The sequence below is a fragment of the Centruroides sculpturatus genome, unplaced genomic scaffold (assembly GCF_000671375.1).
Source record: "Centruroides sculpturatus isolate CEXI.00-Female unplaced genomic scaffold, Cexi_2.0 scaffold779, whole genome shotgun sequence".
In the NCBI taxonomy this organism is placed as follows: domain Eukaryota; kingdom Metazoa; phylum Arthropoda; class Arachnida; order Scorpiones; family Buthidae; genus Centruroides; species Centruroides sculpturatus.
Window position 1 is genome coordinate 74,159 of NW_019385026.1, and position 13,914 is coordinate 88,072.

Sequence of the window (13,914 nt, forward strand, 5' to 3'; positions counted from 1 at the left end):
CAGTACTGTAATTTTATACATTTCTTGTGAAAGAAACATTTCTTATTCAACGGCGATAAAAATTATTTATATTAATGATGTCTCCAAAGTTCAGCGAAGTTTTCGCAGAAAAATAACATCAGAAATCGCGGCGGCGGTTTGCTGAGTTGTTCCGCGACAAAAACAAGCTTTAGCAATGGCGATGTCGAATGGTACACACTCGGTAAGTAATCCTACAATTTTTTGTTTATAGCGTAGTTTATACGGATTATTCCCAAAAAAATTATGCGTATTTTGGAAATGTTGAATCGGATTAGTCTAGAATCGATTAATTTTATGGAAGAAAATCTTTCAAACAGCCGTAGTCCGTAAACTTCACACGTGTCGGACTGTGATTAGCTGTGATTCCTACAAAATCGGATTCATAAAGAACGGAACGTATCTACCGTCTTATAGGGGGATCGACTGTATTAATTGAATTTTAAATATTAGTCAGGGAAAAATTTGTGTGGTGCTTCGTTTATTGATCTAACAGAAAGGGTGTGCAAGATTCAATCTCCAAGGCCATCACAACTTTCAGACTGTAAGTATAAATATCTACAAAAATAATTATATGAATTTTATTCTGTACTGTGTGCAATTTAAATACTTACTTTACAAATCAAGTACTAGGGATTTTATGAAATTTTTTAATGTTTTCTGATATTTTAATTTTCAAAATCATTTCTCATAAATTGTTTTTTAATTAATATAAATTTTGAACATAAATGTAGTTTTAATTAGAGTTTAATTTTTGACAGTCTCATTTTAAAAAAAAATTAACTACTACTAGTAATTTAATTGTTCATTGATCAGTTTTGTTTCGATAGATAATTTTTAATGCTTAATTACAATAAAAATACTAGAACAACTTATTATTTGTCAATACTATAGTCTCAGAAGAAGAAGAATACGAATATGAAAGAGAAGCTACTTCGGAACCCGAACCAAATCTATTATTAGACACTGATAGGGTAATTGAACTTATAATTAGCTTTTTATCTTAGATTATCATTCATTGAACATGTACATGTATAATTGTTTGTTATTTTCAATTTAGGAGGATGAGCTTTCTCCCACAAACTCTCAACAAATAGGCTCTCTATCAGATGTCGAATAGATCGTCTCGTAATTATTTAAAGTTAATTTTAGTGCCAATAAGTTAAGATTAAATCTTACAGATTACTAAAATAATTTCAGTTGTTTTAGTTTTGATTTCTCTGCAAAATTATAACTAAAAAGCCAATTTTCATATTATAAACATATTATGATGAAAAATTAAGTATTTTATAAATTATGTTAGTCAAATTTTGTTATGAAAATGAATTTCATTCTTTAAAATCATTTACTTGTAAATTGTTGAAAATGAATATTCTATTTTTTAATTATGTTTATTAATTCAACAAATGAAAGAATGAATAGTATAACTGTAGAATAACCCAAAGTTGTTTATAGATGTACATAATCTTTGTAATATTTTGTAAAGTTGTTAAATAATAAATTCAATTTTAATATTACTGGAATTAATTTAATTTCTAGAAGTTAGAGGAGAATGAGGTCTGATCAAAAATTATCCTACCTTCGGCAAGAGAAAAGTATGTTGTGTTTTGACTTTTTACCTTAATCCACTTCAAACTGCTCCTTTTTTTGCTGCACACACACATTCCAACACGCTTTCCACTTTAATTAATTAATTAAAGTAATTTTGGAAATTGCCGTCAGTGCCAATGTCATTGTTATGAAATATCAATCCCTTTAATGGCATCTTCAGTTTGGGAGAGCTAAAAGTCGCACATAGCCAAGTCTGGTGAGTAGGGGGCTGTTGCACCTATGGTATTCTATGCTTGGTAAGAAACTTCTGAATTGGATACATTGAGAGAGAGATCATTGTGAAGATGAAGTTTCCAAGTATTTCATCATCACAGGTGTAGTCTCTTGCAAAAAATTGCATCCTGGTAGTGCTGAAGGAACTTACAAATGAGCCATTTATTTTGAAATTGGGGCAAGTCCAATTTTTGTTATTGCGAGATATTTAAAGGTTTGCATTTCAATAAATTTAAAAATATTGGTAAGTATTAATAGATATATTTTTAATATTTTGTGGTACCAGATAATGTAAGTTTATAATCCAATAGTGTTTACAGTGCTGACTAAAAAAAGTAAGAGTTTCATTATAACTAAATGGACTTTCCTCACTTTCAAAATTAATAAATTATTGTAATCGTTCATTTAATTGGGCATTTTTTCAGTTGCATTAGCCTTTTTTTAATAATAAAAACAAAATACTTTTCAAATTTTTATAAATATTTATTCATTTGATAAAAAGTGAAAGAAAACAAAGAATATTCTAGTAGAAAATATAACATTAAAAGAAATTCAGTTTTATTAAGAATTTCAATGAAATTATACATTTTCAGTTTATACGTAGGTATAATTAAATGAATTTTATTCAGGATTTAACATTTTAAAATATTCATGATGAACGGGAGGTATATATGGTAATAAATCCATCATGTCCTTGTATTTTTCAGATGTAATAGATCTCCTTTTTTCATACAGAAAAGATAACTTTATATTTCCGAAATTACTTGGTCTTCCTCGTTGTGGTGACAAATCGACAATTTTAAATTCAGCATCTCGTTCTATCGAAGTTTTGTAGAACATCTTGTATGGTGCATTCCTTGTAAATCTGATCCAGCATATATTTAACCAATTCCCAGTTTCTTCATCGGTATTTTCATTTCTTTTTAAAACTGCTTTCCCCAGAGGTTGGGTTGAAAAAAAAATTTTATGTTTTATTTCATGTACTACGAAATTGTTGAAAACATAATAAATTTTTATTAGTTTATAGTAATCCTGGGGAATATACAAGGAACTGGTTTTCCGGATTGCCATTTTAACCACTCCAAAATCACGATCATTTGGTAAAAATGAATATCCTGAAAATAAAAATATGTGATCAATGATATTTATTTCATTGTCACGGACTGAACAATTTTTTCATCCACATTAAGGCCGACTTTATGTTTCTATTTTGGCCAGTGCACATGTCACTATAAGCTGTAATGTGTTTTTGGGTTGTCACAGTCTGTCACAGTGCTTCAAACAACAAGATGCTGCTACTTGTGCTCCTCGGGATGCTATAGTTTCATCCCAAGCATACATACTAACTTCATCATTATGAAAATTGGGGAAGCCTTGATTCAATACATACATATTCCGCTTACATTTCTTGGTGTTGGAAGTAAATATATTATTATCAAAACACAAAATTAAGATATACTTTTTGTTATTTATGAAATATTGTACAACCACCGACTTTCAATATCAAAGATAGATAGATAGAAACACCCTAGATTTCAGACATGATGTCAAACGGCCACATTGCTTCACCATACAGCAACCGGAGCTAAATTTTGCCGTAATATATGCGGTCAAAANAGGTGCAATTTACATGTCTGATAATTATTTAAATATTATGTAAATTGAAAATTAAATTTGTTTGTATTATATGAGGGCTGTTTCTTTTTCAACCTCCAATAGTTCATAAAACAAAGACAAATGTAAATAACAAAATGAATTTATTACTGTAAGTTAGGTACAAACATGGTTGTTTTTCAACATAATCACCGTGAAAACTGAGGCATTTGTCTATCTGTGGATGAGCTTTGAAATCCCTCTTCATAGAATGTTGCCACCAATGATTTGAGATGGGCCCTAACATTGTTTTGAAGATTGTCATTAGTCTCAAACCTCTGCCCTCCTAGCTACGTTTTCACTTCAGGAAAGAGGTGGAAATCACTCAGTGCTAAATCAGAGTTATATGCTGGGTATTTAAAAGTGGTGAAGACTTCTACCCAGCTTGGAACTTTTTAATACGTCTTCACCATCTTTAAACACCTAGCATATAACTCTGATTTAGCACTGAGTGATTTCCACCTCTTTCCTGAAGTGAAAACGTAGCTAGGAGGGCAGAGGTTTGACAATCTTCAAAACAATGTTAGGGCCCATCTCAAGTCATTGGTGGTAACATTCTATGAAGAGGGGATTTCAAAGCTCATCCACAGATAGACAAATGCCTCAGTTTTCACGGAGATTATGCTGAAAAGTAACAATGTTTGTACCTAACTTATGGTAATAAATTCATTTTATTTACATTTGTCTTTGTTTTATGGACCATTTGAGGTTGAAAAAGAAACAACCCTTATATAATTTTTGTCATCTACATGAGATGGTTGGACTGATGAGGGACTAAGTCTAAAATGCATTTCCAATGTCAATGAAAGCATATATTTTTTGGATCTGATCTCTGACTCAGTTTTCATCATTTGACCTACAAGATGTGATAAGTCTAAAAATTAGTCAAATTTAGGCCACATACATCATGAACATTAGTTACATACAAGAAGCAAAAATCTATTTACTGTTGCCTTGGCTCTGCAAAGCATTACAAAGGTTAAAAAATACAAGCTATTACAGATCAGAGAAAAACAAATAATGCATAATACCTTTTATGCCACATAGAAATGTATAGAAGAGGGGATTTACAACAGATGTAGTGCAAATGTCTGTGTACAAATGGTCATGGAAATGTAACCAAGCATGAACAAAGGCACTGGGTACATGCAAGACAAATAGTATGTTAAACTCTATGCCAACTATTATATAAAATTGCACACGCACAGTCAGACAATGACCATCTGATAGTGTGTGTATCTAGTATTATACATGCAAGACACCAATAATAAGCCCAATACAAAACAAACCTAATTATACAGAATTTACACAGTAAGGTTAATTTTTTCCAAAAAATAGTCTAAGTATAAATATAAGAATACAGACAAATGTATAATATTTACATTACCTAACAAAATATGAACTGTTATTTACATCACATAACAATTCAAAAATGTTAGAGGGATATAAATGTACATACATTAAGACATGCAATTACACATTTATTTTGATGCAAATCTTGCCCATTGGACATCATGGGTAAAAAGGACCAGAGAGAATTATGACAAGTGAGTCTACAGGAGAAAATACCAAGAGTAAGACAAAATCATTTAACTATGTGCTCTCCGGAAGTAACAGATAACCAGTTCTTTAAAAGTTAGGGAAGTATCACTGAGCTCACTTAGCTGACATGGCCCTTTTAGGGAAGGAGGAACTTAATCCATTATTACTTGTCTTACAGTGGAACAGGTAATGCTCAATGCTGTATTGTATGCCACATATATCATCTCTGGTGGTTGCTTTCTAAATCTGAAAAAATACTGTCAAAAATGGCCAGGTTCTGTTAAGAAGTGGGTTGTTCAATGCCAAGGTATGTTAAAATAGATCAAGACATTAGGCAAGAAGAAATGTGTAGCAGCACATCTCTCTTCTTTATTCCATTGCTGTTGAATGATACAGGATTTTGTCATCACCAAGTCTGCCCTGTATTACACCTTGCTAATCCACATCCATCAACACCATTTTTCTATAGAGTGCATGCCACTGGGGGAAAGAATTACAACTAACTAGACTAGATGTATGCTGCCTAGCAGGTGACATCATATACGTGAATATCCTGCTGCAGAAATGTCACATACGCTTTTGACTATTTATCACAAAAGGAACAGGTGTCTTGTGAACCACGTAATTCACGATATTCTGAAAGGCACCTTTTCATTTGATAACACCTTAAGCATATAAATAGTGCATTTATCACTTTTCTTTCTTTACATATTACATGAACTGAGAAATGTTTGTTTTAACAAAAAATGAAGTAATGAATAACTAACATTTATATAGCTTTTTCTTTTTATAAGAATTTTTTCAAATTTATTAATAATTTTATATATTAATCAAATTTTAAATATTAGTCAGGGAAAAATTTGTGTGGTGCTTCGTTTNTTTGGAAATGTTGAATCGGATTAGTCTAGAATCGATTAATTTTATGGAAGAAAATCTTTCAAACAGCCGTAGTCCGTAAACTTCACACGTGTCGGACTGTGATTAGCTGTGATTCCTACAAAATCGGATTCATAAAGAACGGAACGTATCTACCGTCTTATAGGGGGATCGACTGTATTAATTGAATTTTAAATATTAGTCAGGGAAAAATTTGTGTGGTGCTTCGTTTATTGATCTAACAGAAAGGGTGTGCAAGATTCAATCTCCAAGGCCATCACAACTTTCAGACTGTAAGTATAAATATCTACAAAAATAATTATATGAATTTTATTCTGTACTGTGTGCAATTTAAATACTTACTTTACAAATCAAGTACTAGGGATTTTATGAAATTTTTTAATGTTTTCTGATATTTTAATTTTCAAAATCATTTCTCATAAATTGTTTTTTAATTAATATAAATTTTGAACATAAATGTAGTTTTAATTAGAGTTTAATTTTTGACAGTCTCATTTTAAAAAAAAATTAACTACTACTAGTAATTTAATTGTTCATTGATCAGTTTTGTTTCGATAGATAATTTTTAATGCTTAATTACAATAAAAATACTAGAACAACTTATTATTTGTCAATACTATAGTCTCAGAAGAAGAAGAATACGAATATGAAAGAGAAGCTACTTCGGAACCCGAACCAAATCTATTATTAGACACTGATAGGGTAATTGAACTTATAATTAGCTTTTTATCTTAGATTATCATTCATTGAACATGTACATGTATAATTGTTTGTTATTTTCAATTTAGGAGGATGAGCTTTCTCCCACAAACTCTCAACAAATAGGCTCTCTATCAGATGTCGAATAGATCGTCTCGTAATTATTTAAAGTTAATTTTAGTGCCAATAAGTTAAGATTAAATCTTACAGATTACTAAAATAATTTCAGTTGTTTTAGTTTTGATTTCTCTGCAAAATTATAACTAAAAAGCCAATTTTCATATTATAAACATATTATGATGAAAAATTAAGTATTTTATAAATTATGTTAGTCAAATTTTGTTATGAAAATGAATTTCATTCTTTAAAATCATTTACTTGTAAATTGTTGAAAATGAATATTCTATTTTTTAATTATGTTTATTAATTCAACAAATGAAAGAATGAATAGTATAACTGTAGAATAACCCAAAGTTGTTTATAGATGTACATAATCTTTGTAATATTTTGTAAAGTTGTTAAATAATAAATTCAATTTTAATATTACTGGAATTAATTTAATTTCTAGAAGTTAGAGGAGAATGAGGTCTGATCAAAAATTATCCTACCTTCGGCAAGAGAAAAGTATGTTGTGTTTTGACTTTTTACCTTAATCCACTTCAAACTGCTCCTTTTTTTGCTGCACACACACATTCCAACACGCTTTCCACTTTAATTAATTAATTAAAGTAATTTTGGAAATTGCCGTCAGTGCCAATGTCATTGTTATGAAATATCAATCCCTTTAATGGCATCTTCAGTTTGGGAGAGCTAAAAGTCGCACATAGCCAAGTCTGGTGAGTAGGGGGCTGTTGCACCTATGGTATTCTATGCTTGGTAAGAAACTTCTGAATTGGATACATTGAGAGAGAGATCATTGTGAAGATGAAGTTTCCAAGTATTTCATCATCACAGGTGTAGTCTCTTGCAAAAAATTGCATCCTGGTAGTGCTGAAGGAACTTACAAATGAGCCATTTATTTTGAAATTGGGGCAAGTCCAATTTTTGTTATTGCGAGATATTTAAAGGTTTGCATTTCAATAAATTTAAAAATATTGGTAAGTATTAATAGATATATTTTTAATATTTTGTGGTACCAGATAATGTAAGTTTATAATCCAATAGTGTTTACAGTGCTGACTAAAAAAAGTAAGAGTTTCATTATAACTAAATGGACTTGCCTCACTTTCAAAATTAATGAATTATTGTAATCGTTCATTTAATTGGGAATTTTTTCAGTTGCATCAGCCTTTTTTTAATAATAAAAACAAAATACTATTCAAATTTTTATAAATATTTATTCATTTGATAAAAAGTGAAACAAAACAAAGAATATTCTAGTAGAAAATATAACATAACAAAAAAAAATTCAGTTTTATTAAGAATTTCAATGAAATTATACATTTTCAGTTTATACGTAGGTATAATTAAATGAATTTTATTCAGGATTTAACATTTTAAAATATTCATGATGAACGGGAGGTATATATGGTAATAAATCCATCATGTCCTTGTATTTTTCAGATGTAATAGATCTCCTTTTTTCATACAGAAAAGATAACTTTATATTTCCGAAATTACTTGGTCTTCCTCGTTGTGGTGACAAATCGACAATTTTAAATTCAGCATCTCGTTCTATCGAAGTTTTGTAGAACATCTTGTATGGTGCATTCCTTGTAAATCTGATCCAGCATATATTTAACCAATTCCCAGTTTCTTCATCGGTATTTTCATTTCTTTTTAAAACTGCTTTCCCCAGAGGTTGGGTTGAAAAAAAAATTTTATGTTTTATTTCATGTACTACGAAATTGTTGAAAACATAATAAATTTTTATTAGTTTATAGTAATCCTGGGGAATATACAAGGAACTGGTTTTCCGGATTGCCATTTTAACCACTCCAAAATCACGATCATTTGGTAAAAATGAATATCCTGAAAATAAAAATATGTGATCAATGATATTTATTTCATTGTCACGGACTGAACAATTTTTTCATCCACATTAAGGCCGACTTTATGTTTCTATTTTGGCCAGTGCACATGTCACTATAAGCTGTAATGTGTTTTTGGGTTGTCACAGTCTGTCACAGTGCTTCAAACAACAAGATGCTGCTACTTGTGCTCCTCGGGATGCTATAGTTTCATCCCAAGCATACATACTAACTTCATCATTATGAAAATTGGGGAAGCCTTGATTCAATACATACATATTCCGCTTACATTTCTTGGTGTTGGAAGTAAATATATTATTATCAAAACACAAAATTAAGATATACTTTTTGTTATTTATGAAATATTGTACAACCACCGACTTTCAATATCAAAGATAGATAGATAGAAACACCCTAGATTTCAGACATGATGTCAAACGGCCACATTGCTTCACCATACAGCAACCGGAGCTAAATTTTGCCGTAATATATGAGGTCAAAAATAATTTCAATCTAAGATGGACTTGCACCACTTTCAAAATAAACATATTTTCAATACTCTTAAGAGCTAAAACTTCCATCTCCCAAATAGTAGAATCTGAATTTGTTTTTACTATAAACTGTTTACGCATAAAAGTATCATAACACATTTTATCTATAACTACCATTATATCCATTTTTTTTAAAAATGGACTTGCCCCACTTTCAAAATAAACGGCTCAAATAGTACTCTGAGATCCAGACCTCTCAGTCAAAAACCAACAATATACCAACGGGGCCGGTCCAAGAAATAGCGGGGCCCGGTGCAAGGTTGCTGTGCTGGGCCTTTTAATTAAAATAAATTGTGTTTATCATTAAATTATTATTTTGTTGTTCAAAACTACACCATCCGTTAAATAGATTAGCGAAAGTTAGTAAACTTAATGAATAATGAAATGAGCAGTTTTTAAATTTCATAAGAGTTACATCATTCAGGATCATGGGGCTTTGTGCGATCACACCGCCCACCAGCTGGTCCTGACCACAAAACTAATGTCAATAAACAGCTGATATATCCTTTACGTGAGGTTGGGATGCAAATAAATTGTCCGATGTAAAATTTAGTTGACACATTTTCACTCATAGATTGTGTGAGAGGGGGGGGAGTGACATTGATAGAAAATTTTGTGGTTACTTTAACAGTGTCAAAATTGAAAAAGCAAATGCTTTCTTGGAGAGATTGTGACTGAGGTCCTTGAGGACACGGCTATCTCTCCAAGAGGAAATAAAAAACCATTTTCTCTAATTTACGGGCAATCATTCAAAGAAACGTAACTCAACTCTTCAGGGCAAGAGGGGTAGTCATTGTTTCCATGACCCGAATTGTGCCCTTAGCAACAGGTCGGGGACCAATCAGGATGGGGGAAGTGATAGAACAAAACCAATATTGGAATTCTGTGACAAATTGGATAAAAACCTATGTTCTCGAGGACACGAGGTTGTCTTTGTCTGGTGGTTCTTATCATCCTCTTGGCCCACTTCATGGTTCCCATCCTTTGGTGCTTCCTGCATCCCTACTGGTTAATTACAAAATGAGCAATCACAAACAAGTCCTTTTTCTACCAAAGGGGACCAATCAACCAACATCGATCTTGTCCAGAGTATGAAGACCACCGTCGAGGGATACCAACATCATCTTTCTCTCCTTACAAAAACCACCTTCGAGAGATATCTATACACATTCTCCCCAAGAGAAGAAACCGATCAACATAATGTAAGAACCTATCTGTTATCCTAATAAATATGAATTAGCTTGTCAGTCAATACTTGTGTAGGTTGGTCTGCTACCACTATCCCCATACAGTTCCATCCTCTTGCATCATCCTGACAGAGAATGACAAACAACCCTATCTTTCATTGTAAGCTATGGAGTCTATACTGTATGAAGGCGTCAGTAGATTCCAACACTGTGGAGAGGCTTCACAATTGTAAATACTAATATATAAAATTTTTGTTAAGCCCAACCTCACTCGAGACATGTTTCGACGTGGCGCATGCACAACCTCCTCTATCTCCCAACTCTAACGACCTTTAACCACCAAAATTTAACAGCATTTACCGTGCCAAATTTCTTTTCTTAATTTTTACCCATTCCCGAGACAGGAAACAAAATAGATGCAAACATCCCCGGACACAAGGAATTGGTGTTTTTACTTTTTTTGAGTTCAGGAAGCCTCGAAAACGTAATTTAAAAACCCGGGAGGCTCAAATATGACACGATTACACTACATTGCATTAATTAATAACTGGGAAGTAAAAATTTGAAACGATTACAATAATTTTCCGTGTTATGTTAACACAGACGAGAAAGTAAAAGGGAAATTCTCAGAGTTGGATCTACAGTAATCTATATCCCCATTTTAAAGTAAGGAAAAACTATCATCATCGAATTACCCAGTTCGGGTTCGAAACCGCAACCGCGAGGTCGGTAGACCGAAGCGATCGTTCCGACTCAACATAACACGGACTTGTTTTCTAGGTTTACTGTATTGTATGTTTATTTATTCGATAGAGTATTTTGGTATATTTGAACTTAATTTAAACTTGCCACATACCACAATGGCAGGGTTACTAGATGAAATTAGGTGTTTCCTAGATTTCCTTACTGTATACGATAGTGTAATATTGGGTTAGACTGATGCAAAAGATCTTAACTTTAAGAAACGCGTACTCATTCATCGATGTTAACAAATTGAATTACTTTAATTCGCCGTTTTACACGTTATGGCGTAAAACAGATTAAGAATGGTGTCGTTAGCGCGAACACACAGGGTTACGACAACCGGATGCAGGGAAACTTTCGCTGACCGGTCGCCGCGCCCGTAGGGAACATGTCCAGAAAAACGTCGTGACATTACGTGGCGTTTAGGGAATTTTAAAAGTAAACATTAAAAGTCGGTACGGAAACATAATAACTACATATTTCGTTGATTTTCATAAGTACAAAGCATTATAACTGAAACAACAATAAAAGTTTACTGACAATTTAGTTTTCCCCATGTTGGTTCAATTTAGGCAATTCACTTCCGATGTTATTACTACAGAACAGCCAACATGTTAATGTTGGGCTGTTCTTTAGTAATAACATCGGAAGTGGAGTAAAAGGTCTCCAGCTATAACTAAGTCTTGCGTAGATTGTTTTGTAACTATTGTTCATCCTAGTGTATTTACAGTAAAACTAGTATGCAAGCATCAATTCATATGCTGGGCCCATCAGTGCCCAAGCGGTCGTCGTACCCTGAATACTGGGAGTTCGGTCCTGGGTTCGCGCCGTGTGGAGTTCTCCGGGTTTTCTCCATGTCTGTAACGCCTAAATAGGGGCGAGTTTCCCTTAAAAAGACCTCCCGGAAAGCATGATCGCCCGAAGTGTTGCGTTGCCATAACTTAACAAGTTAACAAACATTTCATATGCCTCTGTGTCCACCCGGTCACGAGATAAAATCGTGACCGAGAAAAGAGGGCGCACATTCCACGATGTTTACCCTTTTATGATCTAACAAGTTCCTTCTTAGTTCTGGCTCAACCTCCACTACCCAAGACTCAAGATCTGCATCTCTGTTTCATACGAAACCTCACGTCCGCCAATTTTTGAAATTCCTCTTCTGTATAAGCAGCCTGGAGTCTAGGATTTTGATTCAACAGATTGCTAAGAACATCCTCAATATATAAGTCCTTTGGGACCGACGCTATTTTTATAAGAGCCCTCCTCTTATCTGCTAATTTGGCATCCAGTTCAGGCACTTCGGAAATTGCTTCCTCAAGCTTTTCTGCATGTCCCCTTTCAAGGAGGTCGACTGCCACTCCATTACCCTTAATTTTCCTTAAACGCTTTACCCCTATTCCCAATTCTTGGCCATAACTTAACAAACAATTGATATGCCTCTTGTGTCCTTATTATGCAATTTAGTATGTAAAATGTCTACTAGAACTTATTATACCGGTGAGCTGGTTCTGCAAATTTAAAAGAAAACTAATCAGAAAAAACAGTCTCTAGTTTTCAAAATTTAATTCAAAACCAGCAGAAAGACTAGTCTTGAGAGTGCATATCTTATTGTTTTGGCATAAATGTATGACAAAAGACCAGTTTGAATAGATTTCATATTGGGAACAAATTCATGCCAAAATAATAATATTTGCACTCTCAAGACTAGTCTTTCTGCTGGTTTTGAATTAAATCTTGAAAACTACAGACTGTTTTTTCTGATTAGTTTTCTTAAATTGCAGAACCAGCTTACCGGTATAATAAGTCCTAGTAGACATTTTACATACTAAATAGTATGCAAGCATCATTACAGCGTTGATACGCCATCCATCCTTATGACGGGCCGATTTCCTTCGCCGTCCACCCCTGCACTGTGTTTAACAACAATAAAAAAGAAGGTAAAAGATTTTTACTTTCTTTTTATTGTTATGTTACTTCAATGAAACAAGTTTAAAATTGTGAAATCTCTTGTCGGCCAGTGATAAACTGTTGTAAATGAGAGTCGCTGTTCAGTCTGTCGGACTGGTGGTAGTGTCCGCTTCTTCCCCTCATTTGGATTATCGCATCGACGGAATTCTGGTTCAATCGTGAGTTTAATTATTTATTCTTATAACTGGGAATTTCCAGGTCCATTTCGACGTTTATTTTGTCAAAATCGGTTGTCTTTCTACCGGGTAACGGTAATCTTTTGTCCGCGACCACGTGGCACTACGATGTCTGTTTCGGGTCAAGTTTTCTCGAATACTGTTTAATTTAATAATAATTGTTAATATAATTTCGCTAGCGGCTATGATAGTAAATGTTCGTCTAGCTTTTCATTAAAATCGGTCTATTTGTAGAGTGATACGGCGACTTTTATTAGTTTTCTGTTGCGGGCTTCTGTCGGGCCACCACCTTTGTGTTGTGTATCGTGAGTCGGGTGACACGTAAGGCACCGTTACTACCGCCTGTTGCTTAATTTTGGTATTATTATATGCAATATTTATGGAGTTATGGCCATCTCATTTCAACAAGACGAACAATAGCCTTTGTTTACGGTGACCTATTCAACCCTAACCTGTATTCATTCATTCATTCATTCATTCATTTGTTTTATTGGTACAAAAATAATTGTACATTCCCTGGTCCCGCTACACGCATTACCAGGGATAGAGTATATATACAATATTAAGTGAATATTAAATTAAGAAGTAATTCAGAAATAAATGCAGATGATGAAATAAGTAAGATAAAATAAATTAACAAATAAACAATAAACAATAATAAATAAAATAAATAAAATAAAACAAA

At 32.9% G+C, this 13,914-nt stretch overlaps 1 protein-coding gene and 1 long non-coding RNA gene across 2 annotated transcripts in view; both read left to right on the top strand.

Annotated features, from left to right (window-relative positions):
- The window catches only part of LOC111633603 (neuropathy target esterase sws-like), a 14,629-nt gene extending 13,094 nt beyond the window's left edge, over positions 1–1,535 (top strand). The window contains exons 4-6 of the mRNA XM_023378210.1: positions 472–562; positions 913–992; positions 1,079–1,535. Coding sequence (XP_023233978.1) covers positions 472–562; positions 913–992; positions 1,079–1,138 — 231 coding nt within the window. The 3' untranslated portion in view covers positions 1,139–1,535. The remainder of the gene's footprint in view (positions 1–471; positions 563–912; positions 993–1,078) is intronic.
- Positions 1,536–6,101: 4,566 nt separating this feature from the next.
- LOC111633608 lies at positions 6,102–7,179 on the top strand. Its single transcript, XR_002758078.1, has 3 exons — positions 6,102–6,206; positions 6,557–6,636; positions 6,723–7,179. It is a non-coding gene; the product is annotated as an uncharacterized LOC111633608 (long non-coding RNA).
- Positions 7,180–13,914: the final 6,735 nt, after the last annotated feature.